Genomic DNA, 27,906 nt, shown 5'->3' with positions numbered 1-27,906 from the left:
TAAAAATTGGCTGGGTGGAGTCCTCAATGACCTATCAATGATCCATGGGTGAACTTTTCTGCCCCCTCCCCACTCTTTTAGTGCTTTTAGCGAGCCTACCACTAGAAGTACCAGTGGGGTGATGAGCCATTGGGGGGGTGGGACGACAAGGGTGTTGTCATGGTAACGGGGCCTCTCCCTGGACTCAGGCCGTGCGGGCCCTTTAAGGGTGACCCACTTGGCCACTCCCAACATGGCGGCGCGCCCGCTGGTCGCCCCCCTGGGGCGGCGCGGGGGGGGGGGGGGCGCCCCGGACCTCCCCATCATGGCGGCGCGGCGGGGCTGTCGCGCTGAGGTCACGGCGGCGCGCCGGGGGGGCGGGGCAGCGGGGGGAGCGATTTAAAGGGACAATGTCCCCCGAGCGGTGGAGGCGGCGGCGGCTGCGGAGGCCGCGGCACCGGCACCGGGAGCGGCAGCAGTGGTAACGGCAGCGACGGCCACACCAAGGACGGGAGCTCCGAGCCCCGGCACCTGGCCGGCGGCGCCGCCTCCCCGGTGAGGCCCGGCCCGGCCTGGGGAGCCCGCGGGTGGGGCGGAGCCGTAACGGGGCGGGGGAGGCCCGGGCCGGGCCGGGCCAGGCGGGACCCCCCAGGGCGGGGGCGGGGGCGGGGCCTTCAGGGGCGGGGCCTGGGCAGGGGCGGGGCCGTGCAGGTGGGGGGAGGGGTGGGGGGTCTTGGGGCAGGTGTCCCCCCTACCTCGGTGCGTCCCGCGGGGTCTCCCGCCCCGGGGTCCACGGGTGGAGGGTGCATCCCCCAGACCCTGGGGCCCCCAGGAGCGGACCCGCGCGGCGCAGCCCCCACCTCTGCGACCCCCGGGGGGGCGTCCGGGTGGGAGCCCCCTCCCCACGCTGCCAAAGTGCTCCGAAGTTGCGGTCCCGCCCGTTCCCTGCGGGCAGTGCCCACCGGTGGACAACCGCAGGTGCTTTCTCCGGGCCTGGGTAGGAACCCCCACCAAGACTGCCAACCCACGGAGAAGCCCCTTGGGAATCCCCAGGCCCCCGAGGGCAGCGCCTGCAACCAGGCCTGGCGCCCCGGCCCCGCCCCGGTTGCCTGGGCCCGGCCTCCCCACCATCTCCCTGGGGAGGGCGCCTCATTCCTGCCCTTCACTTTCCTCCGTTACCTTGAAGGTATTTATAGGTGGAGTGGACAACCCCCCCCTCCCCAGGGTCCCCATTTCTGGACCAGGAGCCCCATCGTTTTCTTTTGCCCGAGGACTAGAGCAATCTTGGTTGGGGGCTGGGGGGAATGGAGGAGCCCAGGCTGGGCATGCAAGAGGGATAATGTTGGGAAGAAGCGAAAGGGTTAATGCTGGGGTCACTGGAGGCTATGGTTATGGAGGGGGGTGAAGGGGTTAATGCTGGAGAACCCTAAGGTCCTGTGTTGGGGGAAGGGTTGGAGTGTGGGAAAAGTACAGGGATCGTTGGTGTGGGACAACCCAATGGAGAAAAGTAAAGGGATAATGAGGGGAGACTCCTCACAGTGTATAGGATCGAAGTGTACAAGTGGCTGGGATTCTTGCCGAGGAAACGGCATGGCAGTAGGATGTGCATGTGCATGGGTGTGAGGGCCGGACTGGGGAAAGTGCAGCTGTGTGTGAATCGAGGCGTCTGGAGAAGTGGTAAGATTAATGATAGAAGAAAACCAGGTGGCTGAGTAGGCTTGTGTCAACATGGGTAAACTGAGGCAGTGCAGGATCTGTATAAAGGGGAGGAGTTATTGATGGAGAGATGGAGGCATGCTGAGGGTAGGGATAGAAGGTGTGTGGATAAGGTCTCAACATCATCAGCTCACCTGGGCTGGGAGGTAAACAGGCAGTGAGCTGCAAAGGTGAGGACCAAGGTTTGAAGGAGGGGAAACTGAGGCAGATTCCCTTTCCTCCATCCCCTAAGCACTTTCCTCTCTCTGTTCCCAGGCCCACAATGCCCCGCTGAGCCAGCCCAGCTGCTGAGTGAAACCAAGCAGAGAGAATCCAATGGAGGGGTCCCTGGCAGGCAGCCTGGCTGCACCGGATCGTCCCCGAGGCCCAGAGAGACTGCCCGGCCCGGCGACAAGAGATAACATCGAGGGTGGGGCCGAGGCTGCTGAGGGGGAAGGTGGCATCTTCCGGTCTGCCCGTTACCTGCCTGTCACCAAGGAGGGCCCCCGAGACATTCTGGATGGCAGAGGTGGCATCTCTGGTAAGAGGATGGGCCCTGTGGCCCCCAGGGAGCATCCAGCTTATTCCCCAAGGCTCAGAGAGAACCAAGTCACCTGGTGCAGCAGCGGCTGAGCTGGGATGCTGATTCTGCCTGTGTTCAGAGCCTTTTCTTTGCACTCTATTTAGTTTCTCATTTGATGATTGTGTAAACAGGTGCCCTGGGAGCCAGTGACGAGACCAAGGCTCCCCACTGGGTGGTGTGAAGCTTGGATTTGAACTCAGGTCAGCCTGGCTCCCTCCTTTGAGGATACTGATTGGGTACAGAGGACCATCTCAGCACCCTAAGCTCCCTGCCCCCAGCCCACTTGTTCCACAGGCATTCCCCACTTCCATCAGTCTATCCCAGCTCACTCTGGTTGTCTGGGTGTATCCTGCTCCTGAGCCATGGGCCAAAACAGTTCGGACCCTGTGGTGGCTAGGGAAAAGCTGGGTAGTCAGGGATGCTGGCCACCCCTTAGTGTCTCACTTTACCCAGCTAAAAGGTATCTCATACTCTTCCCACCTCCAGATGTGTTATCCATTCTTTAAATACTGAGCACCTTCAGTGTGCCAGACTATGCGCCAGGTGCTGGGAAGACAGCTGTAAACCAAAGAGGCAAGAATTCCTGCCCTCAGGGGCTGACACTCTAGTAGGGGAAATGGACAACAAGCAACTAAACAAATATCAGAAGGACAGGTAGTGACAGATGCTGTGAAGGCATTAAACAGAGTGCTGGGATCATGCCTGAGAGACCCAGAGAGCCTCCCTGAGAGGGAGGCATTTGAATGGAGCATGGAGTGAACAGTGGGAAGGGCATTCTGGGTGGAGGCAACAGCAAGTGCAAAGGTTCTGTGGTGGGGAGGAGCCTGATGTGTCCAAGGACCTGGTAGGAGGCTGGTGTGGCTGGAGAATAGCGGGCTGATGCGTCAGACCCCGCCCTCATCTCCAAACACCTCATCAAGGGCTTCCTACATGCCAAGGTTTTTGCATGATCACCTTCTATCATTCTCCAAAGAACCCCATGGAGGAGCCTTCGTTATTATTATCCCATGTCAGCGATAGGGAAACTAAGACACTGGGTTGTGACATAAGTTGCCCAAGGTCACCTAGCCAGGGAGTAACATGGCTTGACAGCCCTCCCTCTTAACCACCCCCCAGATCCTTGACCTACTCCAGCCACCTTCACACACTCATGATGCTCAGATTTTTTTTTTTTTTTTGGAGACAAGAGTTTCCTTCTTGTCCGGGCTGGAGTGCAATGGCGCAATCTCGGCTCAGTGCAACCTCTGCTTCCTGGGTTCAAGCGAATCTCCTGCCTCAGCCTCCCTAGTAGCTGGGATTACAGACATGCACCACCACTTCCGGCTAATTTTTTGTACTTTTAGTTAAGACGGGGTTTCTCCGTGTTGGTCGGGCTGGTCTCCAACTCCTGACCTCAGGTGGTTTGCCGCCTCAGCCTCCCAAAGTGCTGGGATTACAGGCGTGAGCCACTGTACCTGGCTAATGCTTGGATATTTATAAATGTACAGCATCTTTTAGGGGCTGGGCATTGGGGCACAGAGGTGACAGAGCATACACCATCCCCGCTCTCACGGACCCCACCATCTCACGGACCCCCCCCCCACCATGTTATGACCCGGTGTTATGTCACCAGGTGTTATGACACAGCAGCTAGGGCTGTGCTGAAGAAAGGACCCTGCAGGTTGGGGGAAAGGGAGTTCCTACAGGAAGTGAGAAGGAGGATAAGGGACAATGAGCCAGACCAAGGGGGCAGCAAGCGTCTAGGCATCGGGCTGTGTACATGCAGAGGCTTGGAGGTAGCTGGTGGCATCTGCAGGTTTCAGGCAGTGGGGTGGCAAGGCGAGACCCCAGAGGGCAGATGGCACACCCAACTCCAGAGTATCAGTGCTCAGGGAAACTTAGTAATCCCCTCCTCTAAGTCATTAATAACTGAGTTAGTAACAGGCTCAGAGACAGGCAGGATCTTGTGCCAGTTTGCACAGCCGGCCAGGGCAGGGTGGGGCCTTTGATTCTGTGGGAGCCTGAGAGTACAGGCTCTGGGAGGTCCCAGGGTCCTTTCTGGGTCTGGTTCTGAGGGATTGGACTTCTCTACCTGGCAGACTCCCCAGGTCTGGAGAGAGGGGAAAAGCAGGCAGGTAGGTGCATTCTCACTCCTCTGGGGAATCACCCAGGGTCTCATGCATACATCTGTCTTATAGCCTGGGGAGGAGGGAAATGTGGCTGCTGACGGGGGCCAGGCCCTCCCTTGAAGGTTTCCCTCAGCAACCGGGGACAGGGGTGGGAATGGCTTGACTCGGAGTGAGGTCATGGCCTGGACGTTGGAGGAGTACCTGGGTTTGGGACACCGCATGAGGCACCTGCCCTACTAGTCTTGTGATGCCTATAAATAGGAACAGGCTCTGGGGCTGCTATTCCACCCCAAACCTGGGCCTTCCTCTATCCCCATTCATCCCTCGGAGCCCCCTGGAGTGGTCACCTCCAGACTTCTCTGCCTGGACAGGACGGGTGTGCCCGCTGCCTCCTCTGTCCTCTGTTATGGCTGTTTACCTGGCACTCCCACACTCCCTCTGCAGCTCCTACCTCTCTAGTTGGATCTCGCAGGTTCAGAAAAGACTCAGGGGGCTGAGATGGTCTGTATGGATTGATGAAGAGTCTGGTACATACCTGGAATTGTGTTGGGGACAAGGCACCCAGGGACAAATGACACATCATTTCTGCCCTCTTGGGGCCCCAGCCTGGGGGGAAAGTCAGAGCATGGAGTGACCAGGCCTGAGGCTCTGGGTCTAGCCACCAGCTTCCACCCTGAGACATCGCTGAGCCCTGCCCTCAAGGCCTCCCACCAGCCTTCTTCCCTTCTACCACACTTCTCTGGATGGAGCATTTACTGCGATCTTGCTGGCACCCATCGCTGGCCTTGCAAGACTGGGTCGGTGGCTATTCCCATTGAAGAGGAAGAAACCGAGTGGGAAAGGCACGGCTACTCCCATTGAAGAGGAAGAAACCGAGTGGGAAAGGCACGGCCTTTAGGGTACCCCTGGGGCCCTGAACTGAGATCTGCCCGGCTCCAGAATCTAGATTCTTGGCCACTCTATCAAGTTGGATCCCAGGCCTGGAGTTCAGGCTGCACACAAACACTCTTTGCCGTCAGCATTTGCAAACTCTTTCGGGGACCCCAGATGGCAGGAGCCAGCAAGGGCCCCTTGGCACGGCCACTGCCTGAGGGCTGCAACCCAGGCACCTCATCTGACCCTTAGGGACTCCTGGATCCCCATCAGCTGTGGAGTCCTCTGGGTGAAGCCCCCACCCCCAAGGTGTCTCGGACACAGGGCCCTGCTTGGCCTGCTTCCTCCAAAGTCACTGCCACTAAAAATAGGAGCCTCGCTGGAATTGCTCAGACAAAGAGGCCACACGGTCCCCTGGCTCTTGGAATTCTTAGACAACGGCAATCGCAGAATCATCAAATCTGGGACGCCCAGAATCTTGGGAGCTTGGGGTCCCAGAACCTCAGAAGCAGGATGCCCGGGACCCTCAGACCCACACCTCTAGGTCACACTAGGGCTGGTTATATGTGAACCAGTCGCCCTTCCCTGAAAATAGTGAAATCTATGACTCACATGTTCTCTGGAGACCCTGTTTCTTGAGTAGCCTCACTCCCTTGGCTGGGCCACACCTTTCTTTCCCGCCTCTGAACACCCTCTCCAACACCCCATCACAAAACCAGCCCTTGCACTCAAGCACAACTCTGCTGCCTGTCAGTCTACCCAGGTGGTTCTCAAATGGGGGTGACGCACCTCCCCCATCTAGGGCACACTTTGGTAACGTTTCGTGGCACTCTTGGTTGTCATGACCCCGAGGGGAGGAGGTGCTGGCTTCTGGAAGGTGGAGGCCGGGGATGCTGCTCACCATCCTGCAATGCACAGGACAGACACCACCCCAGAAAATGACCTGACCCCAATGCCAGCAGTGCTGATATTGAGAAACTTTGCTGTAGATTATGCAGATTTTCATTACTCGCTCCCCACCTCACCTTCCAGAGGTCACACAGCAGTCACAACCCTTCGCTTGAGTTGAGAAGAAAGACCCTCAGCCAGTGACCACACCTTTCTAACCAACACCCTCTCCCCGCTCTATCTCCATTTCTAACCCTTGACTCCCAACAGTGAGCTCTCAATTTCTTGGGCCAATTGGATGATGAGGGATTGGATAAAGAATTCGCCCCAGCCCTATCCCTTTTTCTGGACCATCCTCAAATTGAGGCTAATCCAACAATTGCATCTGTTGGGCCCTGGACGGGGCACAAGTTCCCCCAGCGTGTTAACCTTGGCCTGGGCAATTGGCCTGCTCCCCGATTGGCAAGCTCGTCCTCATCAGGCAATCGTGGCAGGCAGAGGATACACAGGCCAGGATTCCTGTGGTTGCTCCAGGCATTGGCTCCACAGGCAGATAATAGAGAGTTGGCTCCATCTGTGTTGGTGGGTTTGGGGTCCCAGGAGGGGACTGGATTTTAGGACATAGGCCTGGGAGAGGGTGCAGAAGGCAGGGACGGGCTCTCCGCAACTCGGGTTAGAACAGGCACCTCGTTCATCATCTGGCAAGGATTTTTAGAGCATTTGCTTTGTGCCAGGTGCTGGGATGCTACAGTGAATGAGGCAGACAAAGTCCCTGCTCTGGTGAGACTGCATGTTAGTGGGGAATCCAGCAAGCAGTCATCCTGAAAAAGAACCAGGTGATTTCAGAAAATGCTAAGAAAGAAATGAAACAGGTGCTGAAAGAGAAAATCACAGGGACTCATTTGAGTTAGGTGATCAGGGATGAGTGCCCCAGGCAGAGAGCATAGCAAGTGCAAAGGCCCTGAGGCCGGAAAGAGTTAGATGGGCTTGGGGCTTCCCTAGGAGGCCCATGCAGTTAGAGCGGAGGCACTGAGGGGCCAGGAGAAAGACATGAGGTTGGAGAGACCAGCAGAGGTCTGACCTCATAGGGCCTTGCAGGTGGCAGTTAAGAGTCTGGTTTTCAAGCCTGGCACGGTGGCTCACACCTGTAATCTTAGCACTTTGGGAGGCCAAGGTGGGTGGATGGCTTGAGGTCAGGAGTTTGAGACCAGCCTGGCCAACATAGCAAAAACCCATTTCTACTAAAAATTGAAAAATTACCCAGGCATGGTGGCGCATGCCTATAATCCCAGCTACTTGGGGCTGAGGCAGGAGAATCATTTGAACCCAGGAGGCAGAGATTGCAGTGAGCTGAGATCTCGCCACTGCACTCCAGCCTGGGCAACAGAGTGAGACTCCATCTCAAACAAACAAAAAGTCTTGTTTTTGTTATAGGTATAATGAGAAGCCAGGTGAGTTTTTACCAGGGTGAGGCTTGTAAAAAACCACCCTGGCTGCTGGGTGGGGGGAAAGAAAGGACGGTTGGAAAGCAGCAGGCCCCTGGAGTCCCCCAGGAGAGCCAAGGGGACTCCTCCAAAGAAATCCCTTTCAGGGCTCAGGATGGCAGAGGCCACGGGCCTCTCGGGGAGAGGGATTGGGAGCCAGCAGGGCCCTTCTGAGGCACCTGGTAGGGCTCCTGGAGCTGGGGTGTGGAGGGCCCCGGCCAGGGGGACCCCAGCCCCTCAGGGTCTCCCCTCTCTGTTGCAGACGGGCAGCCCCATCCCGACCTCAGCGAAGCCCTCCCCTGTGCCACCTCCGCCACCCATCGGATCAGCAGCTGGTGAGTGCCATGCTGGCCCTGACCTCAGGGAGGGCAGGGGGGCAAGCAGGACATGCCCAGGCCCGAGAGAAGCCCCTGGGGAATGAGAAGGGGACAGGAGGGAATCAGGAAGCCAGGCAGGAGGAGGAGGCAGCTCCCAGCAGGCAAGTCCCTGGGCGTGTGCTAGGGGTTGGGGGAGGTCTGGGATGAACACAGAGGGTCAACTCTCATTATCCCTGCCAAGAGTAGGCCCAGAAGGGCAGGAGCCTGGAGGTTGGACCCTTGGAGTCCTCTCTCTGCCAGGTGACCCTTAGACTGATACTAGGCCTCTCTGGGCCTCAGTTTTCTCATCTGCAAAATGGAGTCCATAAGATGCATCTCATGAATTCGCCTTGAGGATCCAAGGGGCATTGGGTGAGAGCAGGAATCTGCTGATGGTTCCTACCCTTTATTCAATGGCTTGGCAGGTACTAATAGGTCACAGTAATTTTTTTTTTTAGAAGAAGTCTCACTCTATCACCCAGGCTAGAGTGCAGTCGCACGATCTCGGCTCACTGCAACCTCCACCTCCTGGGTTTAAGCGATTCTCCTGCCTCGGCCTCCCCAGTAGCTGGGATTATGGGAACCCGCCACCATGCCTGGATAATTTTTGTATTTTCAGTAGAGACAGGGTTTCATCATGTTTGCCAGGCTGGTCTTGAACTCCTGACCTCGTGATCCGCCCACCTCAGCCTCCCAACGTGCTAGGATTACAGGCATGAGCCACTGCAGCTGGCCAGTAATATTATTAATTAATTAATAATAGCTGCTATGAGCTAAGCTCTGAACATGTGTTTATCCCCACTGGATCCTCAACACAGCCCTAGGAGGACGGTCCCGTTAGTATCACATGTCACCGATGGAGCTTAGAAACGTGACCTTATGGTCTCCACTCAACATCTGGATGGAAAGTTTCCACATCTGTTCCATGAGTATGATTGGAATCTCCCAATAGAGGCAGGATCTTGCAAAGGAAGGGGGAACCGATCATGAATGGTCATAATAAGAACCCACACTGGGCCAGGCATGGGGTGAAACAAAGCACTTCCCAAGCACGGAGTTGTGTCATCTTCACCCTACACCCTGTGGGGTCATTGAAAGGTTGTGGTTGTGAGCCTTTAAATAAGCACCCGCCTTGTGTGAAGTTTTTGTTGATGATGGCTATGAGAAAGCTCCACAGATGTTGCATAAGGACAAAGGGGTTCCCAGTTCTTGGGAATTATGCCCATTTTTAGGATTGGAAAACTGAGGCCCAGAGAGGTTATCCTGCCTCCCCCAACCCCACTCCCATCCCCCACCCTTGAAGGTCCGGATCACTGGGGCCAAAGGCTGAGTAGGGATCTTCAGCCTCTCCTGACTCTGTCCTTCCAAGGAGGGGGAGATGCAGGGGAAAAAGGAACGTTCCTTTGAACTGTTCTGCCACAAACAACTTTCACCAGATCTGGGGCAGAGGTGAAGCTAAATTAGCAAAATCACCCCAGTTTGGGGAGGACCAAGAGAGAAGCAGCCTGGAGTACAGATGAGAGCCTTGGGGCCTCCCTGGGGAGAGATGAGAATTGACTGTCGCCACCAGACTTCTTAGAGGGGGCCACATCCCCGTGTGGCCCACCTGTGGTCTCCGCACATTCCCCCACGATGCAGCAGGGATAGGCTCTGTGGACAGGTGCCTTCTAGGAGTTGAACCTGGTGTTTGACCCGTTAGGTCTGGAAGGGTCCACATGGACTCTCCCTACCTCCCACCCATACCCCCACACCCCTGTCACTCTCGGGCTGGATCTCTGGGGCCTTCTTCAAACTGCGTGGGAGCACCCCCATCACCACCCTAGGAAGGAAACTGCGGCCCCTGGCTAACCTGTCCCCATTGGCACTTCCTTGCAGCTGCTGGGATGGAGGCAGCCTGGACTTCCGGCCGGGCTCCCCACCACCCCATCTCTTGGGCCATTTCCCAGGCACCCCTGATGTCCGGGGGCCCTGGGAGAACCCCCTTGTCCAGGAGGCTGGGGAGGGCATCCTTTCTGAGCAGAGATTCGAGGACTCAGTCATTGTGAGAACCATGAAACCACACGCTGAGCTAGAGAGCTCTAGAAGGTTCTTGCACCTCCGGGGGGATCCAAGGATCTTGGAGAAGCGCCCGCGGGGCGGCCCCAGGTTTGACTGGCTCCAAGATGAGGATGAGCCGGGGTCCCCCCAGGATGCAGGGCTGCCCTTGGACCTGCCTGCCCAGCCACCACCCCTTGCCCCCTTCAGAAGGGTGTTCGTGCCAGTGGAAGACACCCCGAAGACACTGGACATGGCGGTGGTGGGTGGCAGAGAAGACCTGGAGGACCTCCAGGAGCTGGCCCAGCCTTCCGAGTGGGGCCTACCCACATCGGCTTCAGAGGTGGCCACGCAGACCTGGACGGTGAACTCGGAGGCATCTGTGGAGCGGCTACAGCCGCTACTGCCTCCGATCCAGACGGGGGCGTACCTGTGTGAGCTGCTGGAGGAGGTGGCCGAAGGGGTGGCCAGCCTGGATGAGGATGAGGACGAGGAGCCGGCTGTGTTCCCGTGCATCGAATGCAGCATCTACTTCAAGCAGAAGGAGCACCTCCTGGAGCACATGAGCCAGCACCGCCGAGCCCCGGGCCAGGAGCCCCCTGCCGACCTGGCCCCGCTGGCCTGTGGGGAGTGCGGCTGGGCCTTTGCCGACCCCGCCGCCCTGGAGAAGCACCGGCAGCTGCACCAGGCGTCCCGGGAGAAGATCATCGAGGAGATCCAAAAGCTGAAGCAAGTGCCAGGGGACGAGGGCCGGGAGGCGCGGCTGCAGTGCCCCAAGTGTGTCTTTGGCACCAATTCCTCCAGGGCCTACGTGCAGCACGCCAAGCTGCACGTGCGTGAGCGCCCAAGCCAGACGGCCAAGGAGCCTTTTGGAGGTAGCAGCGGGGCTGGCAGCCCCAGCCCCGAGGCCGGCACCCTCCTCTATCAGCCCTACAGTGCTGCTGCTGCGGGCCTCAGCGCCTGCGTCTTCTGTGGTTTCCCAGCGCCCAGCGAGAGCCTGCTCAGGGAGCACGTGAAGCTGGTGCACGCCCGTCCCCACTGGGAGGAGGACAGCGAGGCTTACGAGGAGGACCCTGCCAGCCAGCCAGGCACTAGCCAGGATGCTCACGCCTGCTTCCCTGACACTGCCGTGGACTACTTTGGCAAAGCTGAGCCGCCCTTGGCCCCCATGTGGCGGGAGAACACTACTGGATATGACCCCAGCCTGGCCTTTGGCCCAGGATGCCAGCAGCTGGGCATGAGAGATTTTCCACTGTCAAAGCCACTCCCGCATGGCATGGGCCAAAGGCCTCTTGGAAGGCTGGCCTTTCCCTCGGCGCTAGCATCTACCCCCTACGCCTTACAGCTCGGGAGAAACAAAAGCACCGTCCACCCACAAGGGCTGGGGGAACGGAGGCGCCCTTGGAGCGAAGAGGAGGAGGAAGAGGAGGAGGAGGAGGAGGAGGAGGAGGAGGAGGAGGAGGAAGAGGAAGAGGACGAGGACGAGGAGGAAGAAGAGGATGTAATGCTGACCTCCGAGATGGACTTTTCCCCCCTAGCCACCCCCAGCCTCATCCCACAGCCGGCCCTGGAGCTGAAGCGGACCTTCCGAGAAGCCCTGCAGGCGGCGGAAGCCACGCAGGAGCAGCAGCAGCAGCTCCGAGGGATGGTGCCCATTGTGCTGGTGGCCAAGCTGGGGCCGCAGGTCATGGCAGCGGCCAGGGTGCCCCCGAGGCTGCAGCCCGAGGAGCTGGGGCTGGCGGGTGCCCACCCCCTGGACCTCCTGCTCCTGGATGCACCGCTGGGCAGCCCCTTGGGGCTGGACACACTCCTGGATGGCGACCCAGCCATGGTACTGAAGCACGAGGAGCGGAAATGCCCCTACTGCCCCGATCGCTTCCACAACGGCATCGGCTTGGCCAACCACGTCCGGGGCCACCTGAACCGCGTGGGCGTCAGCTACAATGTGCGGCATTTCATCTCGGCCGAGGAAGTGAAGGCCATTGAACGCAGGTTCTCCTTCCAGAAGAAGAAGAAAAAAGGTAGGGCAGCTTCACTTTAAAAGGCCCAGGAGACACAGGGCTGGGCAACTCACCCTCGATCCAAATTCTCTCTCCCTTAGCGCCAAGCAGGGGAACATTAGGTCCTCTGCTCCTGAGAGACTTGGGAGCTGCTGTAAAGGCCACCCCGTAAAGGCCACCCCGTTGGTGCATGTGTGGGAATACCCCAGTGCCCTGGCCATTCCAGCTGCTGGAGGAAAGAGTGTGGGTAGAGGAGTCAGCCTCGGGCAGAGAATTTCATTCACTCCTCCATTCAACAAATATTTACTAAGCAAGGTTCTCCTCTGTCCTGGAGACTTGGGGACACAGCCTTGGACAGAATAGCAGTTCTTGTACTCTTGGAGTTCATGGCCCAGTCCAGGAGTGGTGGGATCACCTCCACCCAACCCCAGCCAGCTTCAGAACCCCCTGGGGCTGCCTGTAAGGTTTACCAGTTCCCAGGGGACAAGGCTCTGATTCCAGAAGTCTGTCTCCAACAGGAGCACCCTGGGTGGCTCTGACATTGGCAGACACAAAGCCCACTTGGGGAGGTGCCAGTATGGTATTTGAGTGAGTGTGTGTGTATGCACGCGTGTGTGTCTTTACACTAGGGGTTGGGGGAAAGGGGTAGACAGCCAGGAAAGCAAGCAGTGAGACACTGAGTGATCAGGGCTGAGATGTGGGGAAAGCTGGGAGAACCAGGAGGCTGGGGGAGCTGAGAGAAAGTCCCTAACTTCAGTTGCATGGCTCAGAGAAGGCTCCCAGTGGAGGGCATTACATCCATTTGTCCATTTCTTCATCCAACAAATATTTAATTTACAGCACTTGGGTGATCATGAGTAAAAATAGGCACGAGATGCTATTAATCAAATACTCTCACAGAGGATGGCAGGTCCACAACTGGAGAAGTGTTTCTCTCTCTCTTCTTCCTTTCCTTTCTTTTCCTTCTTTCTTTCTTCTTTTTTCTTGAGGTGAAGTTTTGCTCTTGTTGCTCAGGCTGTAGTGCAATGGCACGATCTTGGCTCACCGCAACATCTGCCTCCTGGGTTCAAGTGATTCTCCTGCCTCAGCCTCCCGAGTAGGTGGGATTACAGGCACGCAATATCACACCTGGCTAATTTTTGTATTTTTAGTAGAGACAGGGTTTCTCCATGTTGGTCGGGCTGGTCTCAAACTCCCAACCTCAGGTGATCTGCACATCTCAGCCTCCCAAAGTGCTGGGATTATAGGCATGAGCCACCATGCCTGGCCTCTTTTCCTTCTTTCTTAGACAGGTCTTTCTCTGTTGCCCAGGCTGGAGTACCATGTGGTAATTATAGCTCACTGCAGCCTTCAGCTCTTGAGCTCAAGCAATCCTCCCACCTTAGCCTCCCGAGTAGCTGGGACTACAGGCATCCACCACTACACCCAGCTAATTTTAAAATTTTTTATAGAGATGGGATCTCACTATGTTTCCCAGGCTGCTGTCAAACTCCTGGGCTCAAGAGATCTTCCTGCCTGGACCTCCCAAAGAGCTGGGATTACAGGCGTAAGACACTGCACCTGACCCTGGAGAAGGGTTTTTGCAGGAGAGGTCCCTCCTTGATGGTGCTAGATGTGGGAAGGGGGAATCTGGGAGGGCTGGGCTTCCTGGAATGGGGTGGGAGGATGCACGAGCTGAGAGCTGAGGGGCAGGCAGGAGCAAAAGGGACAGCCTTGGGAAAGAAAGGCAGTCCAGGGTGAAGCCCTGAGTACGGGGAGGGATTGGGGTTAGGGAGTAGCCCCTCCCCACCTCAGGCAGTCCTGTCCTCTCTCCACAGTGGCCAACTTTGACCCAGGAACCTTCAGCCTGATGCGCTGTGACTTCTGCGGGGCTGGCTTCGACACACGGGCCGGCCTCTCCAGCCACGCCCGTGCCCACCTGCGTGATTTTGGTATCACCAACTGGGAGCTCACCGTCTCACCCATCAACATCCTGCAGGAGCTGCTGGCCACCTCTGCCGCTGAGCAGCCCCCCAGTCCCTTGGGCCGAGAGCCTGGGGGTCTGCCTGGCAGCTTCTTGACCTCCCGTCGGCCCCGCTTACCTCTCACGGTGCCCTTTCCACCCACCTGGGCTGAGGACCCTGGGCCAGCCTATGGAGATGGTAAGGGGAGGGGGCGGGCTATGCTGGAGCCCCATCCTTCCCAGGGGCCCAGAGCATTGGAGGGGCGAGGCTGGAGGGGCAGCCTCTTGGCTTCCTGGAAGCATTTTGAGTCACTTTACAAAGTATGTTGACAACTCTCCTTACAACGATCCTGCTATGTAGGTGTCCTTTCTGTTTCACTCAGGATCTGGGCCAGGTCTCTTTCTGGATCCAGTTTTTCCCTATCATTCCTGCCAGTGACTTTGACAAATGATTACTGAGCTTTTACTGGGAGCCAGACAGCGTTCTAAGCACGTTACAAACATGAACTCATTTACATCCTCACAACAATTCTATAAGGCAGGTGTTATTATTTCTTCTCCTTTACAGATGAGGAAACTGAGGCACAGAGAGTTTAGTTAACTTGCCTGAGGTCACACAGCTGGAAAGGGGAAAACAGGGATCTGAAACCCAGGCAGTCGGGCTCCACATTCTTTGCTGTTAATGACTTCATCTCTCTTGAGAAGCATTGTTGCATAGAACTTTCAAGATGATGGCTGGAAATGGTCTCTAGATATCTGCACGGTCCTGCAGGGACAACCACTGGTTATGTCTGGCTGTTAAAAAGTCGAAATGAGCTGGGTTCATTTGAGTCTGAGTCTCACACTGCCACCCAGGCTGGAGTGCAGTGGCGCGATGCCAGTAACAGCAACCTCCACCTCCCAGGTTCTAGCGATTCTCCTGCTGAGTAGCTGGGAATATAGGCGTGCGCCACCATGCCTGGCTAATTTTTAGTAGAGATGGGATTTCACCATGTTGGCCAGGCTGGTCTCAAACTCCTGACCTCAAGCGATCAACCTGACTCAGCCTCCCAAAGTGCTGGGATTACAGGCGTGAGCCACAGTGCCCGGCCTAGAGTCTAGATTTTTCAACCAATGTTTGCTTTGTCTGGTAGACCTGATATGCTCCTCCATTATCAAATGCTGGCTATATACTAAGGTCTTTTCATTTTAGTTTTTTTTTTGAGATGGGATCTCACTATGTTGCCCAGGCTGGTCTTGAGCTCCTGGGCTCAAGCAATCCACCTGCCTCAGCCTCCCAAAGTGCAGGGATTTAGATGCCTCAGCTACCATGCCTGGCCCCTGTACTAAGGTTTTAACCTGTATTATCTCATTTATGCCTCAGTGTAAGTCTGTGGAGCTAAGATTATTGTGTCCCTGTTTTGTTTGTTTGTTTGAGGTGGAGTCTCGCTCTGTTCCCCAGGCTAGAGTACAGTGGTGTGATCTCTGCTCACTGTAATCTCTGCCTCCCAGGTTCAAATGATTCTCCTGCCTCAGCCTCCTGAGTATCTGGAACTACAGGCGCACGCCACCAAACTCGTTTAATTTTTTTTTTTTTTTTAATTTTTAGTAGAGATGGGGTTCCACCATGTTGGCCAGGCTGGTCTCTAACTCCTGACCTCAGGTGATCCGCCCACCTCACCCTTTCAAAGTGCTGGGATTACAGGCGTGAGCCACCACACCCAGCCGAGTCCCTGTTTTAAGGATGAGAAAACCACGGGTCATCTTCTTTGCCACAGCCACACAGCTGTAGAGCTGGACTTCTTAGCAGCTTGTTTGGTGGTGTCTTTAGTGGAGGATGGGTTGGAAATCCATAAGTCTTATTTAGTGAAGGAGCCCAGGACTGGGCACCACAGAGGGAGTGGACAAGTGAAGGGCCCAGTCTTGCACAGCCTGACTTTGCAGGAGCCTTTACAACGCAGAGAACTTGGCTGAGAGGAGTAGTTGGGCTCTGAGGAATGGAGAGTTTCTGAACAGGGGGAATCATCCCGGGATTGCAGGAGGCTGGAGCTTCATTTGGTACTATTCCTGTTTTGTGTTTTATTTTGTTTGTTTGTTTGTTTTAAAGATGGAGTGTTGCTCTGTTGCCCAGGTTGGAGTGCAGTGGCACCATCTTGGCTCACTGCAACCTCCACCTCCTGGGTTCAAACAGTTCTCCTGCCTCAGCCTCCCAAGTAGCTGGGATTACAGGCACCCACCACCACACTCGGCTAAGAAAATTCTATATTTTTAGTAGAGAGAGGGTTTCACCATGTTGGCCAGGCTGGTCTCCAACTCCTAACCTCAGGTGATCTGCCTGCCTCAGCCTCCCAAAGTGCTGGGATTATAGACCGAAACCACTGTCCGCAGCTTTTTTTTTTTGAGGTGGAGTTGCTCTCGTAACTCAGGGACTGGAGTGCTGTGGCACAATCTCCACTCACTGCAACTTCTGCCTTCTGGATTCAAGTGTTCAGTTCTTCTGCCTCAGCTTCCCAAGTAGCTTGGATTACAAGTGTCTGCCACCACTCCCTGCTCATTTTTTTTTTTTTTTTTTTTGGTATTATTAGTAGAGATGGGATTTCATCATATTGGCCAGACTGGGCTCAAACTCCTGACCTCAAGTGATCCACCCGTCTTGGCCTCTCAAAGTGCTGGGATTACAGGCATGAGCCACTGCATCCAGCCTCTTCTGTACTACTCCTCCTTACAGCTGCTGGGGTCCTACCTAGCCCTGTACTCTGGACTCATTCACAAGCCCATTTGAAGGGCACTATTGAGGCTGCAAAGGGGAGGGTGAGGCTATCAAAGTCCCCTCTCCTTGGAGGTGCAGAGAGGACAGAGGTTGGTTGAGGTGACACCTCAGGGAGAGGCAGAGTGGGAGCTTGACCTCAGGCTTCTTGCTTCTTCTAAAGGCTGCCCCCTGGGCATTCAGCTCACTCCCATCTGGCTTGGTTTGTAGTGTCTCAGGGATGGCTGCGAGACAGAGCTGACTCTGAGGATGGCTAGGGGTGCAGGAGGCACTGGGGTATAAGGAGTCAGCCTACGGATGAGCGAGGAGGCAGGTTTGGCACTGCCCTGGCCTTGTCCTTGGGAGGGCGAGCTATGACCAGTCTTGCAGTGAATAACTGGGAGGCAGAGGGTTCGCGGTTAAGGAGTGATTGGAAAGATTCTGGAAGCCTTGCCATAAGTGAGATTTGCAACATGAGGGCTAGGTCTGAGCACTGGCCCTGTCGTTAGAAGCCTGCCCAATCTCCCTAAGTGGGCAGGAGAGGGCGGGTGCCAGGGTGGGGGCGGGGCAACGGTCAGATTCTGGCCCCACCCAACTGTCAAGGAACAGCTGGGGACAATCAGAGAGAGAAGCAGGGAGTGATTGAAATGTGGTGCCGGCCGTGTGGGGTTCCCTAGGTCCGCGGAACAGCACCGTCGGGGGACGGCTGGATACCACGATGATACTGAAGGGATTCTCGTGGTTGGAGATCAGGTGTTTTCTAGGATCCCCGACTCGGAGGTGGAGACTTCCCTGAAAGGGAATGGGGTAGGGTCCTGGGGCAGGTCCTAGCTCCGCCCTTCGGGGCCCTTAAGACTTTGGACGTTGTTTAACGGGGTTTGAGTGAGGCCGTAAGAGTCCCATCCTAGGGGCGGAAATGTCCGGGGATTGGGCTGGGACGGCGGTTGGAGGCCGCTGGGCACCCAGTGTGCGTGCATCCGCGAGCCGGGGTGCGCCGGCAGCTTCCAGCAGCTGCAGCTCTCCTCCCGCAGGGCCCAGACTAACGGTTTCGCTCGTGGCGCTCGGCGCTCGGCACTCGGCGGGCCACCCTGGGCGCGCCCTGAGGGGCGGGGCGGAGTGGGTTCGGCGGCGGTGGCGGCGGCAATCGGCACTCGGCGCTCAGCTGCTCCCGCCTGGGGCGGCTGCCCCGCGTGCGCCGGAGCCAAGATGGCCGCCTCCACCGCCCAGTGCCGAGTGACAAAAGCGGAGAGCAAGGCGGCGGCGGGGCCGCGCGCGGGGGGCGCCCGGGAGCGCGCGCCCGCGGGGGCGCCTCCGCCCAGCCCCCCGAGCCCGGGCCCCGCGGCACCCCCCGCGCCGCCGCCGCCGCCCCCACCCCCGCCGCCGCCGCCGCCGCCGCCACTACCGCCACCGCCGCCTCGGGACGGGCCCAAGGCCGAGCCGGAGCCGGGGCCGGGGCCCGGGCCCGCGTCCGCGCCGGGTAAGAGCCCGCTCTAGGGAGGGTGCGGGGAGGGGAAGGTCGGAATCCCGCCTGCCGGTGCCGCCGCCTCCGACGCCTTCCGTCCAGTCTCCGGGATGCCCCCCCTCCCTCAGGCCCTTTAGTCGCGTGGGCCCAGGGCCTTCTGTCGCCGTTCGCAGGGTCCCAGGCCTCAGAAACACTTCGCCGCCGCTCCTCGAGACCTTTGCCCCGTCTGACAGATGTCCCTTGCCCTCTTTGGAGCCCCGGGAGCGTCCCTTGCCACGGTTCCGGTCCGTCCGGCAAGGAAACTCACTTCGGCCTTGCCCCATCTGACAGACGCGCCCACCCTACCCGGAGACTTTGACAAAGTCCTCGGTGTCCCAGTCCTCAGCGGCTACTCTTTGCCTCTGCGAGACAAACTGAGCATACAATCTACCTGGTCCTCTGCCCCGTTACATTCCTATTGAGCGCCTCCAAGACCCCGTTGGCACACAGTTCCCTCATCTTCTGAGCCTTTGCCATACTCTGAACTCTAAACTTGGAGTTCAACGGGCCTTCCAGGCCCCTTCCTCTGAAAAACTAGACAGGAAAATTCGCTCTTGGTTCCATCTGCCACACACTCCTCAGCCAGGCCTGATAGATGCCTCGGAAACTTAACACAAAGTTAGGTGATTCCAACCCTTTCTGTCTGCAGTTAGGTCGCTGTAGACGCAGACACCAGGTTCTCACCTTACCCCACTTAGGGCTCAGCTTTTGATGAGTAGGCCACCCTGTCCCCCATTGTCTCTGCAGCCCCAGCTGTCTTGTTTGATGGAGATTCCTCACAAGTGCTCCCTGTCCCTAGCTCCCTGGCTCCCTGCTTCTGTGTTGCCTCTCCAGCCTCCTGACCCTGGTGTTTTGTTGAATTCTCCTTCTGACTGCCTCCCACCCTCACCCTCAAGACAGGCAGATGTTCCCCCTCACAAGTTCTGCCCAGAGAGATCTTTTCTTTGAGATCCCCCCGGGATGGGAGTTTGGGCTCAGATTTGCATTATACCTGGGACCTGTCCATGCCGTGGTGTGTGGAAGCAGCTGCTGGTGTCTGCTGTCAGTGGCAGCCTCAGTGTCCCTGCATTGAATTGGTGCTGGGGGTTGTGGGTGGAACCTCAGCTTTCCTAGGTGGGCTGCCTTGCAGAGTGAGAGCAGACAGCAAGGATAAGAAGGCCATCTTCTTAGTTCTGGGGATAGACAGCCCAAAACTTGCCTGGCCTGAGCCTGTCTCCCCAACCCCACAGGCCTGGGTTCTGAGGAAAACGCAATGGTGGCCATGGACTTGGGCTCTCCCTCGCTCCCTAAGAAGAGCCTGCCTGTCCCTGGGGCCCTGGAGCAGGTGGCCAGTCGGCTGAGCAGCAAAGTGGCTGCAGAGGTTCCTCATGGCAGCAAACAGGAGCTGCAGGACCTCAAGGGTGAGTGGCCCAGGTGGTATGGCAGGGGATGCTGGCCAGGCTGGTGACACTCACAGGGGCACTCTCATGCCTTGGGGTTAATGTGGAACCCCAGACTGCCCGCAGTTTTCCCTCTGGCACCTTGAGGCGCCATAGTTGGCACTCAGCTGCCTTCTTTCTTGAACTTCTACTGTCCTGGGCATTCATGGCCCTGAGCTGCACCCTCATGGGGCGAGGGAATAGCATCCAGAGAAGCAGCAGGCATGGTGGTCCAGAGCTCATGCTCAGACCCAGCTCATTTGCTGAATCTGGCCTTTGATAGCTGTGTGATCTCTCCCATGACACCATTTCTTCTGTCTGCTTGATCCTAAGGTTGCTATTGACTAGTGACAGGCACTAGGGTGGATTCCAGGGAGGTGAAAGGAGCAAAATGAATTTGGCCCTTGCTCTTGAGGGTCATTCAAGTTGGGGGATCGGGACAGAGAAGCAGATAGGCAAGGATAAAGGCTCTGTGGAAGAGGGTGCAGGAGACTGCAAGGACCAGTGTTTTGGGCAGGAGTTGAGCTGCATAGGATGGCTAGAACTTAGTTCAGTGAAGCATGTGGCTGGCAGGTCAGCATTGGTGAACCTGTTGCCAGGGCTCCCAATAGGTCAGAGTTCTGAAAGATGTCCCACTGGCTGGATGATAGAAGGACTCTGCATCCTGCGGTGTGCCCTTGGGCACAACTTCTCCCCTCTCTGAGCCTCAGTTTCTAACCCTTATCAGCAAAGCAGACAAGCTAATCTCCGCCTTGTTAGGGTCATTGTGAGGTTCGGGGGGCCTGACGGAGGCAAAACACTTCCATGGAGCCTGGGTGAGTGGGAGTCTCGGGGGAGGAGAAGCGGGAGAGCTGGACCTCGGGCCTCACAGCCTTCTCCCCCGGCCTCTGTGTTGCCCTTCAGCCCAGAGCCTGACCACCTGCGAGGTCTGCGGCGCCTGCTTTGAGACCCGAAAGGGCCTGTCCAGCCACGCACGCTCCCACCTGCGGCAGCTGGGAGTGGCGGAGTCGGAGAGCAGCGGCGCACCCATCGACCTCCTCTACGAGCTTGTGAAGCAGAAGGGGCTGCCCGATGCCCACCTTGGGCTGCCCCCAGGCCTAGCTAAGAAGTCCAGCTCGCTGAAGGAGGTGGTCGCCGGGGCCCCCCGGCCCGGCTTGCTCACCCTTGCCAAGCCCTTGGATGCCCCTGCTGTCAACAAAGCCATCAAGTCGCCTCCTGGCTTCTCGGCCAAGGGCCTGGGCCACCCGCCCAGCTCTCCACTCCTCAAAAAGACACCACTGGCCCTGGCGGGCTCCCCTACCCCTAAGAATCCTGAGGACAAGACCCCCCAGCTGTCCCTGAGTCCCCGGCCGGCCTCCCCAAAGGCACAGTGGCCTCAGTCTGAGGATGAGGGGCCCTTGAACCTCAGTGAGTGTGGGTCCCAAGAGCCGAGGGAGGTTCTGGTGCTGGGAGGGCCAGGGACCTCAGTTTGGGCTGCAGGGCCCAGGGTGGGTGGGGGAGGCGGGAACTACAGCTCCCATGTCCTGGGTCGGCCAGGCTAGAGTGTTGGCTGAGCCTCTGCATCTCCTTTTGGGCCGCCTTGGATGTGGATTGTGTCTCCCGCTTCACTTTGCGGATCTTCCCCTGAAGACCTCACTGCGGCAGCTGAGCCTGCCAGGGTCATGTCGCCACTGAGGGGCAGCTCTTGGCTTTCTCTGGGCCTGAGGGTGGGAGCAGTGAAGGTAATCACGTTTCCTGTGGCCTAGCTTTCTCAGTGGGGGTTGGAAGCATCTTGGATAGACAGGGGATCACCTGATGGGAAGTGCCCACAGTTGGTCCTGTCGTCAAGTCTTCCTTGCTGTCCGTGCAGAGGTAGCTCTCTGTGCCTGCAGGTGAAGCCCTACCTCCTGGGCTGCCTGTGGGCATGGCAGGTAGCATTTGGGAAGAAACCCACTAGGTCCAGTGAGCAGGCTTAACAAGGGCTTTCCCATATCTTTGGGGACATTAGAGTCTGGGGGTGACATCAGGGTCTGGTCTCCTGCCCAGCGGAGCCCCCCATTTGGCACCTCATGTTCCCTTGTTTTCCACTGAGTCTTCCATGCTTCCAGGGTCGGGGCCCTGAGCAGGTGTGCCCTTGGCTGCATGAGCCCAGCAGCCACCATCACTCCTACAGAGCTCCCATATCAGGGATCCTAGAGGAGAGGGTCTGGGAGTATCCAATTGTCTAGAATTTGGTCACTGCCTGTCCACCCCACATCCTTAAGCTCTCTATACTCCCCTTGATGCCAAGGGCTAGGCAGGAAGCAGGATGTCCTGTGTCCCAGACCTCAAAAGAAATCTGCGACCTGAGTCTTGGACCCCCAAACTGCCTGAGCAGCCAAGAATCACACCAGACCCTCCTGCCTCAGGCCCCCAAGGCCAGCCAAGGTGGCGGCCGTGAACTCCCCCTGTGTTTTGTCTCCGCAGCTTTAGATAGTGACGGGGGCAGAGAGCTGGACTGCCAGCTGTGCGGTGCCTGGTTTGAGACCCGAAAGGGCCTGTCCAGCCACGCCCGTGCTCACCTGCGCCACCTGGGCGTCAGCGATCCGGACGCCAAGGGATCCCCCATAGACGTGCTCCACGGGCTCATCAGGAGGGACGGCGTCCAGATCCGCCTCCCACCCAGGCGCGGCGCCCTGGCCCACCTGGGGCGGCCGCCTCCCACCTCCGCGGCCCTCTCCTTGCTCCCCCCCCCACCGCCGGCCAAGAAGGCCAAGCTGAAGGCCGCGGGTATGGCCAGCCCCTGGGGGAAGCAGGACCTCTCGGCCGCCGCAGCCGCCGGCATTTTCTGGGCCTCTGATGTGGAGCCGTCTCCTCTCAACCTCTGTAGGTTCTCGCTTCAGCTGCCCCCTCCTCCCTGCGGGCCCTGGAGCCCCTCCCGGGGGGGGTCACAGCCCCCTCCCTGCTGGGGCAGGGAGTAGACAGGGGCCCTTGGCAGTGGGCCGGTTCTGCCCAGAGATCTTGGCAGTGGGCTGCTAGGTCCTCTCTCTTGGCCTTTGACCTCCGTGACCCTTCCTGAGAATCAAGGTCAAGGCGGAGAAATCCTGCCTTTTGGTGTGCAAGGCACCCACATCTGGCCCTGTCTAGATGGCACATAGCACCTAGGCTGCCCTCCCCACCTCACCCTGTCCTTGTTGGGACCCACAGAGCAGTGGAATCTTGGTTCCATTCTCCTCCGCCAGGACTGAGAGCCCATGTGCTCTCTGGAGCCTCCCCTCACTCCTGCCGGGTATCTGGTCCCCAGCCCCATTCCTCCACTGCCTTATCTGCACCTGCCCTCACCACCTTAACCTGTGGGCGTGCTGCTGCTGCCCATGCCCAGCTGACCAGGACACTCCTGCAGGTGACCATGCTGGGAGTTCCACGATGATAACTGCCCCTTTCTCCTCCTGCTGCAGCCTCAGGCCCAGAGCCAGCGCGAGATATCCGCTGTGAGTTCTGTGGTGAGTTCTTCGAGAACCGCAAGGGCCTCTCGAGCCATGCACGCTCCCACCTGCGGCAAATGGGTGTGACCGAGTGGTACGTCAATGGCTCGCCCATCGACACGCTGCGGGAGATCCTGAAGAGACGGACCCAGTCTCGGCCTGGCGGACCTCCCAACCCACCAGGGCCAAGCCCAAAAGCCCTGGCCAAGATGATGGGTGGCGCAGGTCCTGGCAGCTCACTGGAAGCCCGCAGCCCCTCGGACCTTCACATCTCACCCTTGGCCAAGAAGTTGCCACCGCCACCAGGCAGCCCCCTGGGCCACTCACCAACTGCCTCTCCTCCTCCCACGGCCCGGAAGATGTTCCCAGGCTTGGCTGCACCCTCCCTGCCCAAGAAGCTGAAGCCTGAACAAATTCGGGTGGAAATCAAGCGGGAGATGCTGCCAGGGGCCCTTCATGGGGAGCTGCACCCATCTGAGGGTCCCTGGGGGGCACCACGGGAAGACATGACACCCCTGAACCTGTGTAAGTGTGACCCTGCAGTACAGCAGGGAGAACAGTTGGAGGGGTCTCCTCCCTGCCTCCCCTTGGGGGTATCCAGAGTGCCTAGAGTTGAATTGGAAGGGAGGACATGCAGGTAGAGAGGACGCAGGGTCAGCTGTGTATTCCTGCTCTGCAGACCCCTGCAACTGATAATGCTTGCTGCTCAATTGTCCTTCATTAATTTGAGAAGCAAGATTGTGTCATTCAGTGATGGCAGAAAGATTCCATTTCTTGTGCCATTTCAATCAATTGGTAGTGTCTGTCAGCCAGAGTCCTAGGGAGAAAGACTGCAGGGATCAATTAGTAATGTCTGCCATGGCAGGAGTGTAGGGACTGGCAGTGAATGTCTGATCTGTGTCTTTCTGACATTCCTGGTAATTAAGTGCTTAACATTTGGAGTCAAGTGTGAGTTAAGATCTCTGTTTCTCCACAGTCTAGCTCTATGTGACCTTGGGCAAGTTTCCTCATTTGGAAGATGGAGATCAGCATAGTCCCAACTCTGGTTTTCTTGAGAATTAAGTGGGATAAAGAACTTAGCACAGTACCTGGTTACAGAAAACTCTATGTGCCATCATCATAATGTCACTTGCTTGCCTGTTGCACCAGCACTGTGTTCATTCTGCTCTGATTGGATGCCCACTGTTGCTGAGTAGGTGAGGGCAGCCCAGGCTGTGCCTTAGCACTCATGTGCCTTGTGTACCAGTTCTGTACCCCATGCTCAGAACTGTTCCCATTTTAGATCCTCCTGTAGTAACACTGGGACGGAGGGGTTTTCATCTCCATTTTGCAGAGGAGGAAACTGAGGCTCAGAGAGGGAAAGTGGCTTGCCCAGGATCACACAGGGAGATTTCTTGAAGCTAGCTAGAATTTGAAGTGACAGAACAAGCAGAAGAGCCAGAGGTACACAAGGGCCTTTGGAGGCCCAGAGGAGGGAGCAGGTCATTGCGATCTGGTGGGTGGTGTGGACAGGGGTAGCTAGGCAGCTGGCACTAATACGGGGGCTTTGAGCTTAGAGGCTTCCTGCCCGCAGCTGCCGCCTCCTTCTCCTCCTCCTCCCCCACCCTGGATCCCCTGCAGCGTCCCGGGCAGAGCCGGTGCGCGACATACGCTGTGAGTTCTGCGGTGAGTTCTTCGAGAACCGCAAGGGCCTTTCAAGTCACGCGCGCTCCCACCTGCGGCAGATGGGTGTGACCGAGTGGTCCGTCAATGGTTCACCCATCGACACACTGCGAGAAATCCTCAAGAAGAAATCCAAGCCGTGCCTCATCAAGAAGGAGCCACCGGCTGGAGACCTGGCCCCTGCCTTGGCTGAGGATGGGCCTCCCACTGTGGCTCCTGGGCCGGTGCAGTCCCCACTGCCGCTGTCGCCCCTGGCTGGCCGGCCAGGCAAACCAGGTGCAGGGCCAGCCCAGGTTCCTCGAGAGCTCAGCCTGACGCCCATCACTGGGGCCAAACCCTCAGCCACTGGCTACTTGGGCTCAGTGGCAGCCAAGCGGCCCCTGCAGGAGGACCGCCTCCTCCCAGCAGAGGTCAAGGCCAAGACCTACATCCAGACTGAACTGCCCTTCAAGGCAAAGACCCTTCACGAGAAGACCTCCCACTCCTGTAAGCAGCGGGTGGCAGGGTCCCGGGAGGGCAACCGCCAGGGCCTGCCAGGCCAGGCAGTGCCACAAGCGTGCACACTGACCCCAAGTGGGGCCCCCATGGCTGGGTCTCTGTGGGAGGCGGGATTGGCATCTGGCCTCGGCAGTGCCGTCTGGGTGCACCTGCCCACTTCGGGCTGTGGCTCAGCAGCACCCCCTCCGCCCTGCAGCCACCGAGGCCTGCTGCGAGCTGTGTGGCCTTTACTTTGAAAACCGCAAGGCCCTGGCCAGCCACGCACGGGCACACCTGCGGCAGTTCGGCGTGACCGAGTGGTGCGTCAATGGCTCACCCATCGAGACACTGAGCGAGTGGATCAAGCACCGGCCCCAGAAGGTGGGCGCCTACCGCAGCTACATCCAGGGCGGCCGCCCCTTCACCAAGAAGTTCCGCAGTGCTGGCCATGGCCGTGACAGTGACAAGCGGCCGTCCCTGGGGCTGGCACCCGGGGGCCTGGCCGTGGTCGGCCGCAGTGCCGGCGGGGAGCCAGGGCCTGAGGCTGGCCGGGCAGCTGACAGTGGTGAGCGGCCTCTGGCAGCCAGCCCACCAGGCGCTGTGAAGGCCGAGGAGCACCAGCGGCAGAACATCAACAGTGAGTGCTGGTGGAGGAGAGTGGGAGGGCAGCGGGCACCTGCCAGGCCTACCCAGCCATGCCCCAGGCACTCTGCTGTGGCCCATTAGTCCTTTCTCCAGTTGCTTGCCCATTCACCTGTTTGTCCCCAACCCCACCCATCTGTCTCCCATCCCACCCGTTCCATCCCTGATCCCGCACATCCAGGCAGCATCCATCCTCAGCTCTTGTGTATTTCAAGTCTCTGCAGCATCTACCCCTCCTGCTCATCTCCGGTCCCTCTCCCCACCTTAGAATTCGAACGCCGACAAGCCCGCCCTCCAGATGCCTCCGCAGCTCGGGGAGGCGAAGAGACCAATGACCTACAGCAGAAGCTGGAGGAGGTGCGGCAACCCCCACCCCGAGTCCGGCCGGTTCCCTCCCTGGTGCCCCGGCCCCCACAGACATCACTTGTCAAGTTTGTGGGCAACATCTACACCCTCAAATGCAGGTAGGCTGCCCCTGGGGGAGGGAGGGAGACCACTAGAGTGGGCCTTGGTCACCCAGAGCCTTGGAACAGGACAGGGTCTGGTAGGAGCTGGGAGGTGTCACCTCAGTGGCTGCCCTTGGGTGTGGTGGGGCCCAGGCTAACGGCTGACACCCTGAGCTTGGTAGCCCGGGAGACCTGGGTTCAAATCCCAACTCTGCCACTTAACAGCTTAGTGACCTCAGAGAAGGACTCATCTGCTCCTTACCTAAATTTCCCCACTTATAAAAGCGAGTGATAACAAACCTACCTTACAGATTTGTTACGAGGACTAAGTGAATTTAATATTTATAAAGCACTCAGAACTGCCTGGCACGTGGTAAGTAAGCACTTAACTAGTGTCTGGCTCAAGAAAAAAGTAGAATTTAGTTAATTCTTACCAGAGTCCACAAGTACATTGGAGAGGGAGGGAACTGGGACCCTGAGACGTGAGGTGACTTACCTGAGGCCACACAGGCCAAGTCAGAAGTCAGAGTCAAACCCAAGTCTTGAGCCACAGAGCTTGCGCTCCAGGCCTCTGTGCTGTGAGGCCTCTTTAGGTGCCAGGAAGACAGGAGGAGGAGGGGAGCCTGGCTCGTTGGGTAAGACTTGCCTCTCTGTGCCCTCTACTGTCTCAGATTATATTTATCTGTCAGATGGCAGGGGGACCTGAAAGCCGGGTAGCCCTTACCTGGCACCAGTGACTTCCTGAGCATAGAGGCAGGGGTCTCTGTGAGACCCTGCCTGACCTCATGGTGAGTGGAGGTGGCTGTCCATGGGAAACACCTGACCTCTGGGTCCCTCTTCCCCCACCTCCTGGGCTTACTCTGTCCATACTGAGTAGCAGCAGGTGTGCCAGGGACATGGGCAAGGCTATGCTTCCACCTCTCCTCACAGCACTGGCCACTCCCTCTCTCTCTTCCCCTACACAGGTTCTGTGAAGTGGAATTCCAGGGACCCCTCTCCATCCAGGAAGAGTGGGTGCGGCACTTACAGCGGCACATCCTGGAGATGAACTTCTCCAAAGCGGACCCCCCACCTGAGGAGTCCCAGGCCCCGCAGGCACAGACAGCGGCGGCAGAGGCTCCCTAACACAAAAGCATTCCAGATCCCCTCTCGTGCCACCTCTGTCTCCTCTTCTCCTCTGTGTCCTCGTCCCTCTTCCTCTTTCTTTCCGTTTCCAAAGGAGCAAGCCAAAACCTCAAACCGGCGCCCCTTGGGGGCCGGGCACACTACAGCCAGGGCGCCGGGAGCCAGCTAGCTGCCCTTCCCCCAGCCCAAGGACTCTGGGGCCACAGGGTGTCTTCCTTCAGCCCATGCCCACCTGGTCCAGCAGGGGCAGCAACCAGGTCTCTGGTGGCAGCCGATTTGGTCACAGGGGAAGACAGCACTCCTCCGTCTAGCAGCCAGGCAGGGCGATATCCGCCATCCATGGCCATTTGCAAAGACCCCAAAGACCCCTGTTCTGGTTCACTCTCACCCCCATGAATATCCTCTCACACGCATGTACATGCGAACACACACATGCACCTCGTGAGACCCGGGATCTGCCCCGGACCCCCAGTTCCCGGGTCAAACGACCACATCATGCCACGGTGCTTGCTCAGGGGAAGCCAT

At 58.1% G+C, this 27,906-nt stretch overlaps 1 protein-coding gene across 15 annotated transcripts; it reads left to right on the top strand.

The window, feature by feature from the left end:
* Positions 1-392: 392 nt before the first annotated feature.
* Positions 393-27,813, top strand: WIZ (WIZ zinc finger). 15 transcript variants are annotated; one of them, XM_039466809.2, is made up of 13 exons: positions 393-534; positions 1,951-2,215; positions 7,873-7,945; positions 9,842-12,021; positions 13,818-14,141; positions 19,398-19,568; positions 20,490-20,993; positions 22,032-22,430; positions 23,003-23,554; positions 24,650-25,177; positions 25,386-25,805; positions 26,079-26,274; positions 27,222-27,813. In XM_039466809.2, exons 2-13 carry the CDS (start codon positions 2,011-2,013, stop codon positions 27,379-27,381), a joined length of 5,712 nt encoding a protein of 1,903 aa, XP_039322743.1. In that variant the 5' UTR covers positions 393-534; positions 1,951-2,010; the 3' UTR covers positions 27,382-27,813. The 15 variants fall into 15 exon arrangements, with proteins under 15 accessions (XP_039322743.1, XP_074240577.1, XP_074240578.1 ...); XM_039466811.2 differs by lacking the exon at positions 393-534 and adding an exon at positions 867-976; XM_074384476.1 differs by lacking the exon at positions 19,398-19,568.
* Positions 27,814-27,906: the final 93 nt, after the last annotated feature.

Source organism: Saimiri boliviensis, chromosome 14, assembly GCF_048565385.1.
Source record: "Saimiri boliviensis isolate mSaiBol1 chromosome 14, mSaiBol1.pri, whole genome shotgun sequence".
Taxonomy (NCBI): Eukaryota; Metazoa; Chordata; class Mammalia; order Primates; family Cebidae; genus Saimiri; species Saimiri boliviensis.
This window is presented reverse-complemented; position numbering and strand designations above follow the sequence as displayed.

Coding starts and splice junctions, on each gene's coding strand:
- WIZ (XM_039466809.2), top strand. CDS start 2,011: ATGGAGGGGTCCCTGGCAGGCAGCCTGGCTGCACCGGATCGTCCCCGA. Junction 14,142..19,397: donor TGGGCCAGCCTATGGAGATG/GTAAGGGGAGGG, acceptor CCAACCCCACAG/GCCTGGGTTCTGAGGAAAAC. Junction 22,431..23,002: donor GCCGTCTCCTCTCAACCTCT/GTAGGTTCTCGC, acceptor CTCCTGCTGCAG/CCTCAGGCCCAGAGCCAGCG.